Source organism: Oncorhynchus mykiss, chromosome 16 (genome assembly GCF_057628025.1).
Source record: "Oncorhynchus mykiss isolate SJ-2025 chromosome 16, ASM5762802v1, whole genome shotgun sequence".
Classification (NCBI taxonomy): domain Eukaryota; kingdom Metazoa; phylum Chordata; class Actinopteri; order Salmoniformes; family Salmonidae; genus Oncorhynchus; species Oncorhynchus mykiss.
The window spans coordinates 24,034,288-24,055,860 of NC_143037.1; the positions used below are offsets into that span (position 1 = coordinate 24,034,288).

Consider the following 21,573-nt stretch of genomic DNA (forward strand, 5'->3'; position numbering starts at 1 on the left):
AATAATGCACATTTGTTCACTTGCACAATATAGCCCACCAATGACCGTGCACGTTCTGCTCTCAGCATATTCGACCTCAGCAAAAGCTTGTGATGTAAGGTCATTATGCCAGTGATGTAACTTTTTGCTAAGTGATTGACTGCCTCTATGCTCTGATGACATGCTTGCGATAACTCACATCACATTTCCTCAAATTGCAATAAATTGTATGATGTAGGCTAGCCCAAGAATGTAGTCTTTTAAAAGTAGTTCAGATGAGCCTACCATTACTAAAGCCTTTTCAGACAGTAAATCGGATTCAGTCTTTTACGATTACGTCTTGATGTTACCAAATTAAAATATTGATACCAACCTGGCCAGATAGTACGATTTGCGTCAGTTCTGCCAGGTTGGTTGACGGCAGAACTGACGCAAATCGTACTAGCAAACAACCTGGCCAGGTAGTATGATTTGTGTCAGTTCTGCAGTCACATTCTGCGATTGGTTTGCGAGACTGGTCAGCCGATATAGGCAACGTCAACTGCAGCAGTGTATTTGATTTGTGCATGTGCCAGCAGCTCAGAAAAGGGTGCATTTGCACCGCTATTCTGGGCATTCCTGCATCTGCCCTCTTTATACTTCTAATTGGTCCATTTTTAACTTGGGACAGGCGTGAGACAGGGGCGCTCAAGTACAGTAGGTGGCGTTAATACACAACGTTGGATGCCAGCTGCGGATTAACCCCTCAGATGAAGGGGTGGGGCAACGGATACTGTCCATCGGTGTATGGCTAGCTAGCTGCCACGCCATCTTCAATTGTGTTCATCTGTGGCATCCAACGTTACATTATTGTGCATTAACGCCACCTACTGTACTGGAGCACCCCAGCCTCCTGCCTGTCCTTAATTTAAAATATACCCCGTCTGTCGGCAACTGTTTTCCCGCAGTTATGTTAACAACGGCGAGGGAAGGTGTTTGGCAGGCTGTAGCAAACGTCACTGTGTGTTAGCTTTGCCAGCTAGTCCTAAAGAGGACTCCGGTTCACAGCAGGCAGGGGGCGGGATTGACTCTGTTTGTTAGCTAGCTAACTATCAAGCTAGTTAGCACACAGTGTTACACCAGTGGGTGTGACCGGTAGGCTTGCACATTTTGGGAAATACTCAGAGGTGGAAACCTTCCTTGGGAATATATGGGAATTATTGGAAATAAATGCAAATGAATATTAATACCATTTAAATGTAGATGTTTTTTGCATTGGATATATTTACAATTTCATATGGAGACAGAAACATAAACCTTTTACCTTATCATAAGTAGACATAATTGGAAATGATTAAATCCTTCCAATAGAAATAAAAACATTTAGTTACAAATTGAACTTTAATTAAATGAGTTGACTCTTCACATGGGATGATTTCACTGAACAACAAAAGAAAGGGAATATTGAATGATCCCCCATTATCCATCGCATCTCCCAATAACGTTTTCAAAATACATCTGTAAAATGATAGTCTAGAAACTAAAGCTTTGGTTGTCTTCCTCTCAGGCTTCCATGTCTTCTCCCTGGACTTCCTCAATGTCCAATTTTTGAATATCAGACTCTGAGGCCTCATCTTCACAGTTACTTTCCTACCTTGTTGAGGATAGCTCGTTGTCAGGCGCAAAAGACTCAAATTTGCCTGGATGGCCACCAATTTTTCTACCCTTGTATTGGTCAGCCTGTTGCGTGCTTTGGTGTGTGTGTTCCCGAACAAGGACCAGTTGCCCTCTGAGGCGGCTGATGTTGGTGGGATTTGGAAGACGGTGGAGGCAACAGGGGAAAGAGCCTCAGATCCACAAAGTCCATTCCACCAGGATGCTCTTGCCAGCATACTTGGGGTCCAACATGTCTGCTGCGGCGTGTATGGGCTGCAGGCAGAAGTCTTCACGCTTTTTGATGTATTTCAGAACTGCAGTTTCCTCTGCTTGGAGCAACAGTGAAGTGGGCAGGGCATTACGGATTTCTTCTCTTACATCTGCAAGCAGAGTCTGAACATCAGACAGAATGGCATTGTCTCCCTCAATCCGTGCAATTGCTACTGCTATAGGTTTCAGGAGTTTCAGGCTGCTTATCACTCTCTCCCAAAATACATCATCCAGGAGGATCCTCTTGATGCGGCTGTCCATATTGGCAGACTGTGATATGGCCATTTCTTGGAGACTCCTTCCCCTCCAGGAGACTGTCAAACATGATGACAACACCACCTCAACAGGTGTTACTGGGCAGCTTCAATGTGGTGTTTTTATTCTTCTCACTTTGCTTGGTGAGGTAGATTGCTGCTATAACTTGGTGACTCTTCACATACCTAACCATTTCCTTGGCTCTCTTGTAGTGTATCCATTGTTTTCAGTGCCATGATGTTCTTGAGGAGCAGATTCAATGCATGAGCAGCACAGCCTGAACATATGATGGAAGAATGCACTGTGCATCCCGGGCTTAACTTCCCATGGAACATTTCTGAAAAGTTTCCAACCCTTTGCAACCCTAGCTTAGACAGTGTCCTTCACCCCTGCCTGTTGGGCACTGTTTTCCCGCAGTTCTGGTAACGACTTGTGAGGGCAGGTGTTCGGCAGACGGGACCACTGACTATCGGTATCTAGCTAGCAGGACTCAGGGTTCATGCAGAATCCAAATGGGGTGCTAATGCATGAACCAATGGGATGCTCTAGGAGGGGTTGTACATAAATTAAGGTTATATTTTAAAAAATTTAACTAGACAAGTCAGTTAAGAACAAATTCTTATTTGCAATGACGGACTACCCCGTCCAAACGTGGACAACACTGGGCCAATTGTGCACCGCCCTATGGGACTCTCAATCACGGGAACCAGAGACTACAGTGACGCCTCTTGCACTGAGATGTAGTGCCTTAGACCGCTGCGCCAATGCCGGGCGAGCCCAAAGAGTGGTTCCCTGACCGGGAATCGAACCCGGGCCACGGCGGTGAGGGCGCCAAATCCTAACCACTAGACCACCAGAGATTCTAGGTGGGGTTGTTCATGAAGGAACCAATGGGAGGCGCGGGGGCCAGGGTGTGTATAAAATCGAAGTTTTAAAAGGGGTTCCTGCATCAAAATCAAATCAAATTCACCTTACAGTGAAATACTTACTTACAAGTCCTTAACCAACAATGCGGTTTAAAGGAAAATAAAAGTAACAAATTAAAGAGCAGCAGTAAAATAATTATAGCGAGGCTATATACAGGGTGTACATCTACAGAGTAGAGGTCGACCAATTATGATTTTTCCAAATCAAATTTATTTATATATCCCTTCGTACATCAGCTGATATCTCAAAGTGCTGTACAGAAACCCAGCCTAAAACCCCAAACAGCAAGCAATGCAGGTGTAGAAGCACGGTGGCTAGGAAAACCCCCCTAGGAAGAAACCTAGAGAGGAACCAGGCTATGTGGGGTGGCCAGTCCTCTTCTGGCTGTGCCGGGTGGAGATTATAACAGAACATGGCCAAGATGTTCATAAATGACCAGCATGGTCTAATAATAATAATCACAGGCAGAACAGTTGAAATTGGAGCAGCAGCACGGCCAGGTGGACTGGGGATAGCAAGGAGTCATCATGTCAGGTAGTCCTGAGGCATGGTCCTCCTCCTCCTCCTCCTCCTCCTCCTCCTGAGAGAGAGAGAGAGAGAGAGAGAGAGAGAGAGAGAGAGAGAGAGAGAGAGAGAGAGAGAGAGAGAGAGAGAGAGAGAGAGAGAGAGAGAGAGAAGAGAGAGAGAGAGAGAGAGAGAGAGAGAGAGAGAGAGAGAGAGAGAGAGAGAGAGAGAGAGAGAGAGAGGAGAGAGAGAGAGAGAGAGAGAGAGAGAGAGAGAGAGAGAGAGAGAGAGAGAGAGAGAGAGAGAGAGAGAGAGAGAGAGAGAGAGAGAGAGAGAGAGATTTATTTTTTACTCAAGTGTTAACATAAATAATGACACACTGCCTTTTCAGAAATGAAACAACAAATGTTATTCCTAAACAAAAATAAATACATAATATATACATTCAACTTATTTCAGCAGCAAAAAATTATTTCCCCTCCTCTACAAAACAAAGCGCTCTTTCGTAGGCCCACTTCTCCTCAAATAATAGGAGATCTTTTACAGCTGAAAATAACTCAAAATCTACTTTTATTCTTGCTTTCACTAAACCTTTAAAAACACATCTTACATCCTGCCCATATCCCGTTTCTATCTTATGTTTCCTACACAGAAAAATTGACATCTTAGCTTGTCCCAAAATAAAATTTAACATTTGACATTTTCTTTTCTGTTGTTTACTATATTGAAACCCCAAAATAAAAACAGTGTTATTGAAAAACTCCCCTACTGCTTTAAACAAAGATTCCAGCATTTCCAATAGAGGTTTTATCCTCTCACACTCCATAAAACAGTGAAAAATGGTTTCTCTTATATTACAAAAAGGACATCCATCTCTAACATCTGAGTTAATAACAGATACAAAAGCATTAACTGCAATGATGCCATGCAAAACCCTCCATTGCATATCACCAGTACCCTTTTGTAACGGTGGTTTGTACAGTGCTCTCCATGCTGGCTTTACCTTGTCATCAATGCCCAATTTTACCCTCCATGGAGTATCTTTTCTATTTTTCAATTTATCTTTATTCAACACCTTGACACACCCCCTATACAATTCCTTCCCATTCACCTCATCCAAACCCACCTCCTCCAACCCTCTCAAATCCAGCAATAACGCCTTTCTTTCTGACTCTGGGATATTTGGTGTAATCCCTAGTTTTGGAAATGAGACGTCTTCATCTTGCACCTTCTTCTTGTGGCTACTAAGCATACCCCATTCTTCCGCTGACAGCCTTCCTACAGCTCCCCAGCATTTGTCCGACAATCCTTTCCGACCTCATCCCCAAATGTTCTGCCACCCGTCTTCCATCCATTAAGGCGGGCCCAGCCATGGCCATTAACTGTCTTAAGGTGATGATTTTCCCCTTCACCAGAATCTTGGAGAAATGTGGAACAGCTGCAGTTGTACAATCCAGTCTTGCCCCATACACCAGAGGTTCCTCCAACAGCCAATGCACTGACTCCGCTGAAGTTCTTCTGGACACCTTCATTACGCTCCACACTCTGAGAAGGCCTCTGTAAAACGGAGGTACTCCTTCCCTAGAAATCTGGCTACTATCAACCAGAAATAAAGCCTTCTTTAAACCTAATCCTCCAACCCGCTGTAATATAAGACCTGTCACCCCTCTCCACACCACATTTTCCGGTCCATAAAGCAACCTTTGAATAAACTGAAACCGAAAAGCAGCAGCCCTACTAGCAAGATGTACAAGACCTTGTCCCCCCTCCTCTTTTGACAAATACAAAACACTTTGTGGAACCCAGTGATACTTATCTCAAAAGAAATCCACAATAATTGCCTGTATCTTAGCCAGAAGGCCAGATGGTGGTTCTAAAACTGACAACCGATGCCACAGTGCAGAGGCAATCACATTGTTAACTATAATAGTGCGCCCCCTATATGACATACGAGATAGTAACCAACGCCATCTCCTCATCCTCCCTTCCACCATTTCAACCACCCCACTCCAATTTTTTTCCATAGTCCCCTCATCTCCTAGGTACACTCCAAGATACTTAAAACCTCCCTTACACCATTCTAGCCCCCCTGGCAAAACCATGATCCCTCCAGACCATTCTCCAATCTGTAAAGCACAACTCTTTTCCCAATTTACCTTTGCAGAGGATATTCCCCTAAAACGATCAACCATTAGACTCAAACTATCCACCTCCGCTTGATTTTTCACTAGCACAACTACATCATCAGCATAGGCTGAAAGACGAATAGGAGGAATATCCTCTGAAAGGCACACCCCTGCAATGCGACTTCTAATGCTATTTAGTAGTGGCTCTATAGCAATAGCATATAACATCCCAGACATAGAACATCCCTGCCTAATACCTCTACACACTTTAAAAGGAGCACTCAAACCACCGTTAACTTTCAATACACTTTCAATGTCACCATATATCACCTTTATCATGGCAATAAAACCAGAGCTGAACCCAAACGCCTCAAACGTGTGCCATAAATATTGATGTTCAACTCGGTCAAATGCCTTTTCCTGATCAATTGAAATTAGACCAGCATCCAACCCAATAGCCTTAGAGACGTCCAAAAAATCACGAATCAGAGAAATGTTATCCCCTATCTGCCTGCCAGGAACACAGTAGGACTGATCCGTATGTATGATTTGCCCCATCACCTCCTTCAGCCTGTTGGACAAAGCCTTTGACAATGTTTTATAATCAGTACACAATAAAGCCACCGGCCTCCAGTTCTTCACCTCCCTCAGGTCACCCTTTTTAGGCAGTAGGGTGAGGACAGCCCTTCTGCAGCTTATTGGTAGTAACCCTCCGGTTAAACTATCATTCTAACCAATCCTCTCCCAACATAGCCCAAAAAGACTTAAAAAAGTCAACGGGAAGCCCATCAATGCCTGGTGCCCTTCCATTTTCCATGCCATTTAATGCAGTGTATAAATCCTGCAAAGACAATGGTTGCTCAAGCTCAACCTGAGCTTCTGCAGGCACCTTTGGGAGCCCATCAAAGAACTGCTGTGTCACTGTTTTGTCCTCTTTGTACTCACACTTGTAGAGCTCAGCATAGAACTCTACTGCCCTCTTTCTAATTTCACTAGGGCTAGTGAGCTCTTGTCCAACAGCTGATTTGAGACAATGAATAATTTTTCTTTGTCCATTCTTTTTCTCTAAACCAAAGAAAAATTTGGATGAGGCATCCATTTCAGATATGCCCTGAAATTTACTTCTCACCAATGCCCCCTGTGCTCTGATACCCAGCAGATCTGCCAATGCAGCTTTTCTCCTCTTGAGGGCCTGAGTATGGCCTCGATCTCCTGTGGTCTCAACCAACGTCATGAGTTCCACTATTTCAATCTCTAGGGCTTTCATTGATCTGGTGATATCCTTGGTGACATTCTCCGTGTATTGATTACAAAATTGTTGAATCTGGATTTTCCCTATATCCCACCATTGTTGAAGGGATACAAAACTGGCCTTTTGAGACCTCCACCTCTCCCAAAAAAAACTGAAACAATTCCTGAAGTGAGCATCACTCAATAAAGTTATATTAAAATGCCAGTATGCGCTTTTAGGTTTTACATCGTTAATGAACACCACCTCTGTTATTAAACAATGATCAGAAAATCCCACTGGAGTTATCACACTTGATTTACAGACCTGAGATTGATGCTCAAAAACATAAAACCTATCTAACCTGGCCATAGAGATGATGTTCTCTCTCACATGCGCCCAGGTGTACTGCCTTGTTCTTCCATGTTGACTCCGCCAAATATCACACAGTTCATTTGTTACAATAAGGCGTTTTAAAAACGTCCTTGAGGCTATATGAGGTTCTTGGTGATTTCTATCTAAATCACTAACTGTGCAGTTAAAATCCCCAGCAATAAACAAATAATCTTCTTTGTTACATTTCTCAATGGTATTTGATAATGTCTCTAAAAAACATACCCTCTCAACTGTCACCACTGGGGCATATACATTTATCAGACACATATTGATGTTTTCATGCCTTGCTCTAACTTTTAATAACCTCCCCTCAACTACCTCTTCAACCTCATATGACAAAGGCAAAAACCCTTTTGAGAACAAGATAACCACACCCCCACTTTTTGAGTTTTTATGACTACACACCACTGTCCCCCCCCACTCCTGTTGCCACATAACTGCATTTTCCAAATTACTATGCGTTTCTTGTAGAAAAATTATGTCACTTCCCTTTCCCCTCATTAACTCATACACCATGGCTCTTTTTTTAACATCTCTTGCCCCATTTACGTTTAAAGAAGAGATCTTAAAACTGCTCATGGATAAGAAAAAAATACAGAGGAAGATACAGCCACCACATCTCTTTACAGAGTTAAAACTGCAACTGAACTCTTTCATTTTCTTTAGAATTTGCATCACTTATTACTCTCGTGACCACTTTCTTGAGTCTAGCAATTTCAGGGCTTTTCAAACCTCCCCCTGTAATTTTTGACATCAGAAACTTTGCTGATTCAATAAACAATTCACGTTCAGGGAAAAAATCAGTTACATTGTAATCCTGCATATATTTCTTCCCTTTTGTCAACTTCAGAAATTGACGTATCTTCTCGATCCCATACCTCCCTTCCACCCCATCTATCTCACTATATTGTTGTGACGCGTCAGATGACTCACTCTCGCTATCCTCCCCAGAAGAAAACCCCATCTCTACAACCTGTTCATCTTCACCTGATTTATCCATCTCTACCTTTCTCTTAGAATTAGACCCTTCACCACCCCTTAAATTCTTCCTTTTACTCCTCGGTATTTTGAAAACATCCGCTTCCTTTTCCGTTATTTCAATCTCCTCTTGACCTCCAATTTCATTTTCCAGCACCACCTCAGCGACGGCAGTCGCAATCTCACCTACTGTTTCCCCTCCCTTTTTGTTCTGATCTACCACAATTGGCCCCGTATCCACAATGCCTTCCTCTCCTACTTTTCCAACCACATCTGCCCACCTTCTCTCTTCCCCTACACCTGTAGTATTTTCATCCCTTCGCTGTGGTACGTTAGTTGCACCCGCACTAAAGCTACTACCAGGCTCAGCGCGTTCATTCTCGGGACAATTACGCACCAAATGCCCCTCTCTTCCACATCCAAAACATTTCATTGATTCAGTAGATGCATAGAAGACATAATCAAATCCATCAATCTTAAAACTAAACGCTAAATTCAGTTCATCTCCTTCCTTCTTTAAAATCATATGCACTTGTCTCCTATGAGACACGACATGTTTCAACAACGGAGATTTGCATCCAAAAAGAACCTTCTTTATTGTAGATACGATTTGACCATGGCGAGATAACTCTCGCTCTAACACTTCATCTCTAACAAATGGTGGCACGTTAGAAAGCATAACTTTCTTCGCAGGATTCATAAGCGGAAATACCGGCGTCTGTGTCTCCCGCAACACAACACCCCTCTCAACTATCTTATTCACCTTTTCAATTGAATCTAAGAATATCACTACAGCGCTATTCATCCTTGAGGCTGATTTGATGCTATCATACCCAATGATAGCACCCACAGCCAAGCTACATTCTTCCACTGAACACCCAGCCGCAGCAGGAATTTTTACTCCATGCCTCCGACTAAGTTTTTCAAACTCTACATTTCCGCGAGTGGCCATTGCAACCAGCCCCACCCGCTGGTTGTGCCCTCGCGAAAAAACAACCTCAAAGATCCCACCACCCCTATACGTGCTTAGTGATAGTTAAACAATATATCTGTAAAAAACAACTAAACTAATCAATATATATATGTACATACCAAAACCCAATAGAGTGAAAAGAAATTCCATTCGCTCTCACAAACACTCTGCTTGACGACTCACTCCCAGCATGCACTCCGACGAGAGAGAGAGAGAGAGAGAGAGAGAGAGAGAGAGAGAGAGAGAGAGAGAGAGAGAGAGAGAGAGAGAGAGAGAGAGAGAGAGAGAGAGAGAGAGAGAGAGAGAGAGAGAGAGAGAGAGAGAGAGAGAGAGAGAGAGAGAGAGAGAGAGAGAGAGAGAGAGAGAGAGAGAGAGAGAGAGAGAGAGAGAGAGAGAGAGAGAGAATATACTTAAATTCACACAGGACACCGGATATGACAGGAGAAGTACTCCAGATATAACAAACTGACCCTAGCCCCCCGACACATAAATTACTGCAGCATAAATACTGGAGGCTGAGACAGGAGGGGTCAGGAGACACTGTGGCCCCATTTGATGACACCCCCGGACAGGGCCAAACAGGAAGGATATAACCCCACCCACACCACTAGAGGGATATCTTCAACCACCAACTTACCATCCTGAGACAAGACCGAGTATAGCCCACAAAGATCTCTGCCACGGCAAAACCCAAGGGGGGGAGGGGCGCCAACCCAGACAGGAAGATCACATCAGTGACTCAACCCACTCAAGTGACGCACCCCTCCTAGGGACGGTATGAAAGAGCACCAGTAAGCCAGTGACTCAGCCCCTGTAATAGGGTTAGAGGCAGAGAATCCCAGTGGAAAGAGGGGAACCGGCCAGGCAGAGACAGCAAGGGCGGTTCGTTGCTCCAGAGCCTTTCCGTTCACCTTCACACTCCTGGGCCAGACTACACTCAATCATATGACCCACTGAAGAGATGAGTCTTCAGGAAAGACTTAAAGGTTGAGACCGAGTTTGCATCTCTCACATGGGTAGGCAGACCATTCCATAAAAATTGAGCTCTATAGGAGAAAGCCCTGCCTCCAGCTGTTTGCTTAGAAATTCTAGGGACAATTAGGAGGCCTGCGTCTTGTGACCGTAGCGTACGTGTAAGTATGTATGGCAGGACCAAATCCGAGAGATAGGTAGGAGCAAGCCCATGTAATGCTTTGTAGGTTAGCAGTAAAACCTTGAAATTAGCCCTTGCCTTGACAGGAAGCCAGTGTAGGGAGGCTAGCACTGGAGTAATATGATCCATTTTTTGGGTTCTAGTCAGGATTCTAGCAGCCGTATTTAGCACTAACTGAAGTTTATTCAGTGCTTTATCCGGGTAGCCGGAAAGTAGAGCATTGCAGTAGTCTAACCTAGAAGTGACAAAAGCATGGATACAGTTTTCTGCATCCTTTTTGGATAGAAAGTTTCTGATATTTGCAATGTTACGTAGATGGAAAAAAGCTGTCCTTGAAACAGTCTTGATATGTTCTTCAAAATAGAGATCAGGGTCCAGAGTAACGCCGAGGTCCTTCAGTTTTATTTGAGACGACTGTACAACCATTAAGATTAATTGTCAGATTCAACAGAAGATCTCTTTGTTTTTTGGGACCTAGAACAAGCATCTCTGTTTTGTCCGAGTTTAAAAGTAGAACATTTGCAGCCATCCACTTTCTTATGTCTGAAACACATGATTCTAGCGAGGGCAATTTTGGGGCTTCACCATGTTTCATTGAAATGTACGGCTGTGTGTCATCCGCATAGCAGTGAAAGTTAACATTATGTTTTCGAATGACATCCCCAAGAGGTAAAATATATAGTGAAAACAATAGTGGTCCTAAAACGGAACCTTGAGGAACACCGGAATTTACAGTTGATTTGTCAGAGAACAAACCATTCACAGAGACAAACTGATATCTTTCCGACAGATAAGATCTAAACCAGGCTAGAACTTGTCCGTGTAGACCAATTTGGGTTTCCAATCTCTCCAAAAGAATGTGGTGATCGATGGTATCAAAAGCAGCACTAAGGTCTAGGAGCACGAGGACAGATGCAGAGCCTCAACACCGATCCCGATTATTGGAGGACCAAAAAAAGCCAATACCGATTAATCGGCCAATTTTAAAATAATAAAAAAAAATATATATATAAAAATATTTTTTTAAATAAATATATATATATATATTTTTTTTAAATATATTTTTAAATATTTTTAAATTATTTATTTATATATATATATATATACATACATACATACATACATACAGTGGGGCAAAAAAGTATTTAGTCAGCCACCAATTGTGCAAGTTCTCCCACTTAAAAAGAAATCCAGAAAATCACATTGTAGGATTTTTAATGAATTTATTTGCAAATTATGGTGGAAAATAAGTATTTGGTCACCTACAAACAAGCAAGATTTCTGGCTCTCACAGACCTGTAACTTCTTCTTTAAGAGGCTCCTCTGTCCTCCACTCGTTACCTGTATTAACGGCACCTGTTTGAACTTGTTATCAGTATAAAAGACACCTGTCCACAACCTCAAACAGTCACACTCCAAACTCCACTATGGCCAAGACCAAAGAGCTGTCAAAGGACACCAGAAACAGAATTGTAGACCTGCACCAGGCTGGGAAGACTGAATCTGCAATAGGTAAGCAGCTTGGTTTGAAGAAATCAACTGTGGGAGCAATTATTAGGAAATGGAAGACATACAAGACCACTGATAATCTCCCTCGATCTGGGGCTCCACGCAAGATCTCACCCTGTGGGGTCAAAATGATCACAAGAACAGTGAGCAAAACTCCCAGAACCACACGGGGGGGACCTAGTGAATGACCTGCAGAGAACTGGGACCAAAGTAACAAAGCCTACCATCAGTAACACACTACGCCGCCAGGGACTCAAATCCTGCAGTGCCAGACGTGTCCCCCTGCTTAAGCAAGTACATGTCCAGGCCCGTCTGAAGTTTGCTAGAGAGCATTTGGATGATCCAGAAGAAGATTGGGAGAATGTCAGATGAAACCAAAATATAACTTTTTGGTAAAAACTCAACTCGTCGTGTTTGGAGGACAAAGAATGCTGAGTTGCATCAAAAGAACACCATACCTAATGTGAAGCATGGGGGTGGAAACATCATGCTTTGGGGCTGTTTTTCTGCAAAGGGACCAGGACGACTGATCCGTGTAAAGGAAAGAATGAATGGGGCCATGTATCGTGAGATTTTGAGTGAAAACCTCCTTCCATCAGCAAGGGCATTGGAGATGAAACATGGCTGGGTCTTTCAGCATGACAATGATCCCAAACACACTGCCCGGGCAACGAAGGAGTGGCTTCGTAAGAAACATTTCAAGGTCCTGGAGTGGCCTAGCCAGTCTCCAGATCTCAACCCCATAGGAAATCTTTGGAGGGAGTTGAAAGTCTTACAGACTTACAGAAAACGTTTGACCTCTCTCATTACCAACAAAGGGTATATAACAAAGTATTGAGAAACTTTTGTTATTGACCAAATACTTATTTTCCACAATCATTTGTAAATTCATTAATTAAAAATCCTACAATGTGATTTTCTGGATTTTTTTTTTTCATTTTGTCTGTCATAGTTGAAGTGTACCTATGATGAAAATGACGGGCCTCTCTCATATTTTTAAGTGGGAGAACTTGCACAATTGGTGGCTGACTAAATACTTTTTTGCCCCACTGTATATATATATATATATTTTTTAATTTGATTTGTAATAATGACAATTACAACAATACTGAATGAACACTTATTTTAACTTAATATAATACATCAATAAAAATAAATTTAGCCTCAAATAAATAGTGAAACATGTTCAATTTGGTTTAAATAATGCAAAAACAAAGTGTTGGAGAAGTAAAAGTGCAATATGTGCCATGAAAAAAAACGTTTGAGTTCCTTGCTCAGAACATGAGAACATATGAAAGTTGGTGGTTCCTTTTAACATGAGACTTCAATATTCCAAGGAAGAGGTTTTAGGTTGTAGTTAATATAGTATTTATAGGACTATTTCTCTCTCTACCATTTGTATTTCTTATCTTTGACTATTGGATGTTCTTATAGGCACTATAGTATGTGTAACAGTATAGCTTCCGTCCCTCTCCTCGCCCATACCTGGGCTCGAACCAGGAACACATCGACAACAGCCACAGTCGAAGCAGCATTGCCCATCGCTCCACAATGGGGAATAACTACTCCAAATCTCAGAGCGAGTGATGTTTGAAACGCTATTAGCGCACACCCCGCTAACTACCCCGCTAGCCATTTCACATCGGTTACACCAGCCATTAGGCTCATAGGCTTGAAGTTATAAACAGCACAGTGCTTGCGAAGAGCTGCTTGCAAAACGCATGAAAGTGCTGTTTGAATGAATGCTTACAAGCCTGCTGCTGCCTACCATCGCTCAGTCAGACTGCCCTATCAAATCATAGACTTAATTTTAACATAATAACACACAGAAATAGACTGATTAATCGGTCGACCTCTAGTACAGAGTCAATGTGCGGTGGCACTGGTTAATTGAGGTAATATGTACATGTAGGTAGAGTTATTCAAGTGACTGTGCATTAAGTTATCTATACACTTTAATAACATAGTCACTTGGATCTGCAGCCCGCAAGGGCGTTCCTGCATGTGGGCATTCCTGTATCTGCCTGACCGTAGGGAAGGAGTGGTGAAGGAAACTGTCTACCGGTCGTCCCCGCCTCCCGCTAGCACAGCAGGCGGGAGTGACACCTTGTTATAACTAGCTAGCGAGCACACCGTGTTGTACCGGAGAAAACCATGTCTGACAGGCTGGGGGTGACACTGTGTGCTCGCTAACTAGCTAGCTTGCTTGTTAGCACACGTTATCGCCCCGCCTCCTATGTACCTAAGAAAACCGTGCCTGACAGGGGCTAGGGCGACACCGTGTGCTAACTAACTAGCTAGCTTGCTTGTTAGCGACATGTGTGCTAACTTTCTAGCTAGCATACAGTGTCACCCCCTTCTCGTACATACCGGAGAAAACTGTGCCTGACTGGCGGGGGCTAGGGCGACACCGTGTGCTAGCTAGCGTGCTAGTTAACAAATGGTGTGGCCCTAGCCCCTGCCTGTCAGACACAGTTTTCGCCCTAGCCCCCACCTTCCACCTGCTGTGTACCGTACTAGCTGGCTAAGCTAGCACACATGTGCTAGCTTAGAATATCCCGCATGCCGAACACCTTCCCTCGCTGTAGTTAACAGAAAACAGTGCCCCGGAGGCGAAGGACACTGTCTACCGGTGTACGGCTAGCTAGCTACCATTGTCGTCCCCGCCCCCGAATTCATCAGCAGCTGGCCCCCAACGTTATTGTGGATTAACACCACCTACTGTACTGGAGCGGCAATGGCTTCTTCCTGTCCTAGCATAAAAATCGACCAATCAAAGTATAAAGAGAGGTTCCTGCAGATGCAAGAATGCCCACATGCAGGAGTGCCCTGAATTGCAAGCCGCAATTTCACCGTTCTCGGATCGACTCGCAACACCAACCACATTACACAATAAAGGCAAAAAGGTTCTGACACTTTGTCAGAGCCTACGACCGCATGTACCGGTACTTAATTTGCAGACTTAGACCATGTCACAGTGAATGAGCCAAGACGTCTGACAATTGTTTACAACCTAAGAATTTGTCTACGACGTGGAAATTTGGTCTGGGTAGGCAAAATCGTGGCATAAGTAGGCTAAAATCATACAGCCTGCAAAGGCGTTTGTTTTTCCAGAGGTAGACTGTTTTGGCTGCCAGAGCCATTCAAATACTCCATCTAAACGTTAATGGATTCTCGATTGCTACACAATTCTAGAAATAAAGCCCTTTTTATATCACATCAAAAATGAAATAATTTCACAAATGCAAAACATACTCTTAGTGTAGACTGTTTTAACCCGCTTTATCACAGTTTCAGGCGACAGTATTTTTCAGTTACAATATATTTCGGGCGGCCTCCTTCTGTTACACACAGGTGTTCGGCGCATGCTAGATGGTAATGCTAGATAGCTAATTAGCATAAGTGGCCGCCTCGGTCTTCCGTTTGTCTTCCATAAACACGTGCTTCAACATGGAGCTAACCCTAAAGGCAAAGACTGCTAAAGGTGTGTAGTAATTTAACCTTTTTATTATTAATTCTCGTTGATATGGAAGATACCTTCATCAATAGGCATTAAAGATACACCACCGTTCAAGTTTGGTGTCACTTAGAAATGTCCTTGTTTTTGAAAGAAATTCTATTTTTTTGTCCTTTTAAAATAACCTCAAATTGATCGGAAATACAGTATACACATTGTTAATGTTGTAAATGACTATTGTAGCTGGAAACGGCAGATTTTTTATGGAATATCTACATAGGCGTACAGAGGCCCATAATCAGCAACCATCACTCCTGTGTTCCAATGGCACATTGTGTTAGCCAATACAAGTTTATACTTTTAAAAGGCTAATTGATCATTAGAAAACCCTTTTGCAATTATGTTAGCACAGCTGAAAACTGTTGTCTTGATTAAAGAAGCAATAAAACTGGCTTTCTTTAGACTAGTTGAGTATCTGGAGCATCAGCATTTGTGGATTCAATTACAGGCTCAAAATGGCCAGAAACAAATAACCTTCTTCTGAAACTTGTCAGTCTATCCTTGTTCTGAGAAATGAAGGCTATTCCATGCGAGAAGAAAAAACTGAAGATCTCGTACAACTCTGTACTACTCCCTTCACAGAACAGCGCAAACTGGCTCTAACCAGAATAGAAAGAGTGGGAGGCCCCAGTGCACAACTGAGCAATAGGACAAGTACATTAGTGTCTAGTTTGAGAAACAGACGCCTCACAAGTCCTCAACTGGCAGTTTCATTAAATAGTAACCGCAAAACACCCGTCTCAACGTCAACAGCGAAGATACAACTCTGGGATGCTGGCCTTCTAGGAAGAGTTGCAAAGAAAAAGCCATATCTCTGTCCAGTGTCTGTGTTCTTCTGCCTATCTTAATCTTTTCTTTTTTTTTTGGCCAGTCTGAGATATGGCTTTTTTTTGTGTTGTATTACTCGAGTCCAAGCGATATTGGGAGTCTTGGTCTTGTCTCTGTGTTGGATACATTTGTACTCTATCTTTCGCGGACAGTGAGGACTCATAGTTTCTTGCCCAGACCATCTAGAGTAAAACAAAACGTATAATTCTCAGCTTCCATTCAGTCAGCGCATAAAACCGATTCGCCAGGCCAAATATATAAACTCCTTTCTTGAAACATTAATATTGTTAGCAGTTGTTACTCTTCAATAACACAGACCCCAAAGCAAATCAGGGGGAAGAAAATAGGTTTATTCAAAGAGGACAAATCACAGATGTTATGCTGAGAGGTAGATGTTCATTCTCCCCTGTCCTTAGTGATTCTTTCCACAGAACAAAGGCACGGGATGTAGTTTTATAACCCAGCCCTAGCCTGTGGTTGATCAATTAGAATTCCTTGCAATACAACTAGGCCAATGGCCAAATAACAAGTATCCTATTTCAGGCTCAATGTATAAACAATTTGGACGAATGAGAACTTGCAATGTAGCTATGAGTCCCTGAGTGAAACTCCTCCCATGTCTCTGACCCATTGATCATTAATCCCCCATTACAGAAAAAACACTATTTCCATGGATCATTAGTACTCTATTGACTTTTAGTCCTCTTGACCTTTAGTACTCTATTGAACTCTCGTCCTCTGTGTTGTGTATTATCTTCTCTTTTTATAAAACACAAAGGGCCAGTGGTGTAGTGGGCATTTTTTTCCCCAGTGGGCATTGCTTATACTCACTTCTTAATCCCTACTGATATGCGTATCAAAGTAGTGTAGTGGATGTATATGACTTATCAATTATGTAGTACAATAGAGAAATCATGCACAAAGTAGCCTACACAGTCGTAAAGCACGTGAAATATATTCACATGGGCACCGCACACACAGCCTAGTTTCAGCAAAATATCATCTGCAGGCAGCAAGCGTGTGCAGCGCTCAACTGGTTTTGGGATGGAGCAGCTCACAGAAGAATGACATCGGTCTTTCGGTTTGCTCCAGTCTTGGTCTTGAATCGGTTTCGATTGAAGTGGTCTCGAACATAACACGGGGTTCTAGTATGGTCAGGCGTACGGTACGGACAACGAACACCAATTGCATTTTATCGATGGCAATTTGAATGCACTGAGATACTGTGACGAAATCCTGAAGCCCATTCTGGTGCCATCACCTCATGTTTTTCATGATAATGCGTGGCATAAATGTATTCCCAGTCGTGAAATCCATAGATTAGCGCCTAATGAATTTATTTACATTTACTGATTTCCTTAAATGAACTAACTGAACTGTAAAATCTTTTAGATTGTTGCTTTTTTATATTTTTTGTTCAGTGTACAATTCAGACAATGTTCTGTGTCCTCAGACTGTGAGGCCTTTCGTACACGTCACCCGGTGACGACGTATGAGCACTATCGTGAGCTGGTGACGCGAGTGGCGGCTGGAGAAGAGAAGGTCCTCATAGCTGAGAAACCCCTTATCTTAGCCATGACATCGGGTACATCTGGGGCCAGCGCCATGCTGCTGAGCACCAAGGACACCAACACAGAGTTCTTCCTACAGGTCAGTCAGTGGAAATGCTCCCTATTAGCCCCAATGACAATTTTCCTTAGCTATCATGACTTGTTGGCATATGTAGTGGTGAAATCAAAGCTTTCACCTATCCAATTGTAAATACTGTGCTTATAGGAAGAGAGGATGACCATTTTTTATTTTGGTCATGACTATGTTTGTGTGTTCTTGACACTCTCACTGTGTGTGTGTGTGTTCCTCCACCCCAGGGCGTGGCTGTGTGTCTGGATGCCATGCGGCGTGCGTTCCCGGCCAGCGACAGCCTCCAGCGCACCACCAAGCTCTTCTACTCGCCCACCTTTCGCCAGTCTGAGGCAGGCATCCCCATTGGGCCTAACTCCTCCACCCCGGCTTCGTCCCGCCACATGCTCAACCTATACACCACACCCGCACCTGCCTTCCAGGTAGGGTTGGCACCAGGGTTGAGTTCATAAGGGCACACTGCAGCAAAACGTTTTGCAACGGAAAGGAAAACGCTTTTGTTATTGGAGTTCATGTAGTATGTCTTTTCAGTTTTCTTCCGTTTAATTTCTAATAAACAAGAGGTCCGTGCCTTGCTCAAGGGCATAACGGGGGAAGAAACAGAATGCTGTTGAAAACAACATGTTTTTCAAATTGTAAAGTGTAAATATGCTACTAAGATTAACAGGGAAACAAAAGTTATCATTGTGCCTTTTTGAACTTGAACACACTTCTATATTACTATAATTATGGTGCCAACCTCCCTTCCAGGTGCCCAGTGAGAGAGACACCCTCTACCTGCACCTCCTCTTTGCCCTCAAAGACCCCAGCGTGGGCACCCTGGAGTCCAACTTTGCCTCCACTGTCTTTTATGCCTTCAGTGCCCTCCAGGTACTGTAGCTAGAGATGAACACACATGCCAGGATTGGGAAAGCTGGTTTACTATATTGTGTAAATACTGTATAGTTATACTCTTATGTAAAGCGCACATAGGATAACCCTCCATTGCAGCACTCTTATTACTGTGTAATTATTTATATTTGATAATGCCATCTTCTGTCCGCCCCCCCCCCCAAAGGAGCGTTGGCAGGAGCTGGTGGAGGACATCAAGCTGGGTCGAGTCAGCCCTGCTCTGGCCCTGGAGCCAGGGGTGAGGGCCAGCCTGGAGGGCCAGATGAAGCCAGACCCGGAGCGCGCCACCCAGCTCCGGACCCACTTCCAGCAGGGCTTTGTGGGCATCGTGCGGCGCCTCTGGCCCCAGCTCAACCTGGTGCTGGCTGTGGACTCTGGATCTAATCAGATCTATGGGGAGATGCTGCGGGAGCGCTACTGCCAGGGGATTCCCTTCTACTCACCCTTCTACGCCGCCACTGAGGGTGGGTGCACAGGAGACTCATCACCTTGTGACATCAAGAGTATACAGGCTTCATCTATTGAGAATGACAATGTAACAGTGGCCCTGTCTGTGTGTCTACCTCTTCCATGTGCATGTGTGTTCATGCGAGTGTGTTAGTTGGTTGAAGCCAAAATTATAGCAAAGACCATAACATAATCAGTGCTTGATTTAGACTTAAATAGGTGCCGGTACTCATTTTGGGTGCCAGTACTGTTTTATAGTATTCTCTTGGGTATGCAATCTGGTTTCCACTCAGGTTATGGATGTTTCACTGCAACCTTAAAGGTAATCAATGATGTCACCATTGCCCATGATTCTAAGCAATATTGTGCTGCTATTTTTATTGACTTGGCCAAAGCTTTTGATATCGGTAGACCATTCCGTTCTTGTGGGCCGGCTAAGGAGTATTGGTGTCTCTGAGGGGTTTTCCGCCTGGTTTGCTAACTACCTCTCTCAAAGAGTGCAGTGTATAAAGTCGAAAAATCTGCTATCTCAGCCACTGCCTGTCACCAAGTGAGTACCCCAAGGCTCGATCCTAGGCACCACACTCTTCTCAATTTACATCAACAACATAGCTCAGGCCGTAGGAAGCTCTGCCATCCATTTATATGCATATGATACAGTCTTATACTCAGCTGGCCCCTCCCCGGATTTTGTGTTAAATTGCTCTACAACAAAACTTTCTTAGTGTCCAACAAGCTTTCTCTACCCTTAACCTTGTTCTGAACACCTCCAAAACAAAGGTCATGTGGTTTGGTAAGAAGAATGCCCCTCTCCCCACAGGTGTGAGTACTATCTCTGAGGGTTTAGAGCTTGAGGTAGTCATCTCATACAAGTACTTGGGAGTATGGCTAGATGGTACACTCCTTCTCTGAGCACATATCAAAGCTGCAGGCTAAAGTTAAATCTAGACTCTTTCACCCCAGCTGCCAAACTAACCCTGATTCAGATGACCATCCTACCCATGCTAAATTACGGAGACATAATTTATAGATCGGCAGGTAAGGGTGCTCTCGAGCAGATCGATGTTCTTTACCATTCGGCCATTAGATTTGCTCCTTATACGACACATCACTGCACTCTATACTCCTCTGTAAACTGGTCACCTCTGTATACCCGTCGCAAGACTGGTTGATTACTAGCATGGTGCCGACAGAGATGGTCGCCTCGCTTCGAGTTCTTAGAAAACAATGCAGTATTTTTTTATTTTTATGTATTTCTTCTTACATAGTTACCCCAGGAAATCTTAAGTCTTATTACATACAGATGGGAAGATCTATTGGACATAAGAGCAACGTCAACTTACCAACATTACGACCAAGAATACGATTTTCCCAAAGCGGTTCCTCTGTTCGGACCACCACCCAGGACAATGGAGCGAAGTCCAGTTGGCGATCCAAAACAATGATGCCGCAAACGAAGCAGCCACCTGGCCAGGCTCCATAGACGTGCACATCGCACACCGCTCCCGAGTGTATATATCCAATGTCCAGTCTCTTGACAACAAGGTAGATGAGATTCGAGCATGGGTTGCCTTCCAGAGACATCAGAGATTGTAACATGCTCTGTTTCACGAAAACATGGGATATGTTGTTAGAATCGGTTCAGCTACCGGGCTTCCCCGTGCATCGCACCGACAGAGATAAACACCTCTCTGGGAAAAGGAAGGGCGGGGGTATATGCTTTTTGATTAATGGCTCATGGTGTAATCATAACAACATACAAGAACTCAAGTCCTTCTGCTCACCTGATCTAGAATTCCTTACAATCAAGTGCCAGCCATTTTACCTACCAAGAGAATTCTCGTCAGTTATAGTCACAGCTGTGTACATTACCCCTCAAGCAGACACCAAGACGGCCATCAAGGAACTTCACTGGACTATATGCAAACTGGAAACCATACATCCTGAGGCTGCATTTATTGTAGCTGGGGATTTACAAAGCAAATTTGAGAACAAGTCTACCTAAATTCTACCAGCATATTGATTGCGCTACATGCATGCGTAATACCCTCGACCACTGCTACTCTAACTTCCGCGATGCATACAAAGCCCTCCCTCGCCCTCCCTTTTGCAAATTCGACCATGACGCCATTTTGCTCTTTCTGTCTTATAGGCAGAAACTCAAACAGGACCTACCAGTGACAAGAACCATTCAACACTGGTCCGACCAATTGGAAGCCACGCTTCAAGATTGTTTTGATTACGTGGACTGGAATTTGTTCCGGTCAGCCTCAAAGAATAACATCAACTTATACGCGGACTCGGTGAGTGCGTTTT

At 43.6% G+C, this 21,573-nt stretch overlaps 1 protein-coding gene across 3 annotated transcripts in view; it reads left to right on the forward strand.

The window, feature by feature from the left end:
- The window catches only part of ghdc (GH3 domain containing), a 30,401-nt gene that overhangs the window by 1,418 nt on the left and 7,410 nt on the right, over nucleotides 1-21,573 (forward strand). For all 3 annotated transcript variants that reach the window (XM_021565314.3, XM_036946579.2, XM_021565313.3), the window contains exons 3-6: nucleotides 17,732-17,928; nucleotides 18,147-18,341; nucleotides 18,670-18,789; nucleotides 18,977-19,274. In XM_021565314.3, coding sequence (XP_021420989.1) covers nucleotides 17,732-17,928; nucleotides 18,147-18,341; nucleotides 18,670-18,789; nucleotides 18,977-19,274 — 810 coding nt within the window. The remainder of the gene's footprint in view (nucleotides 1-17,731; nucleotides 17,929-18,146; nucleotides 18,342-18,669; nucleotides 18,790-18,976; nucleotides 19,275-21,573) is intronic.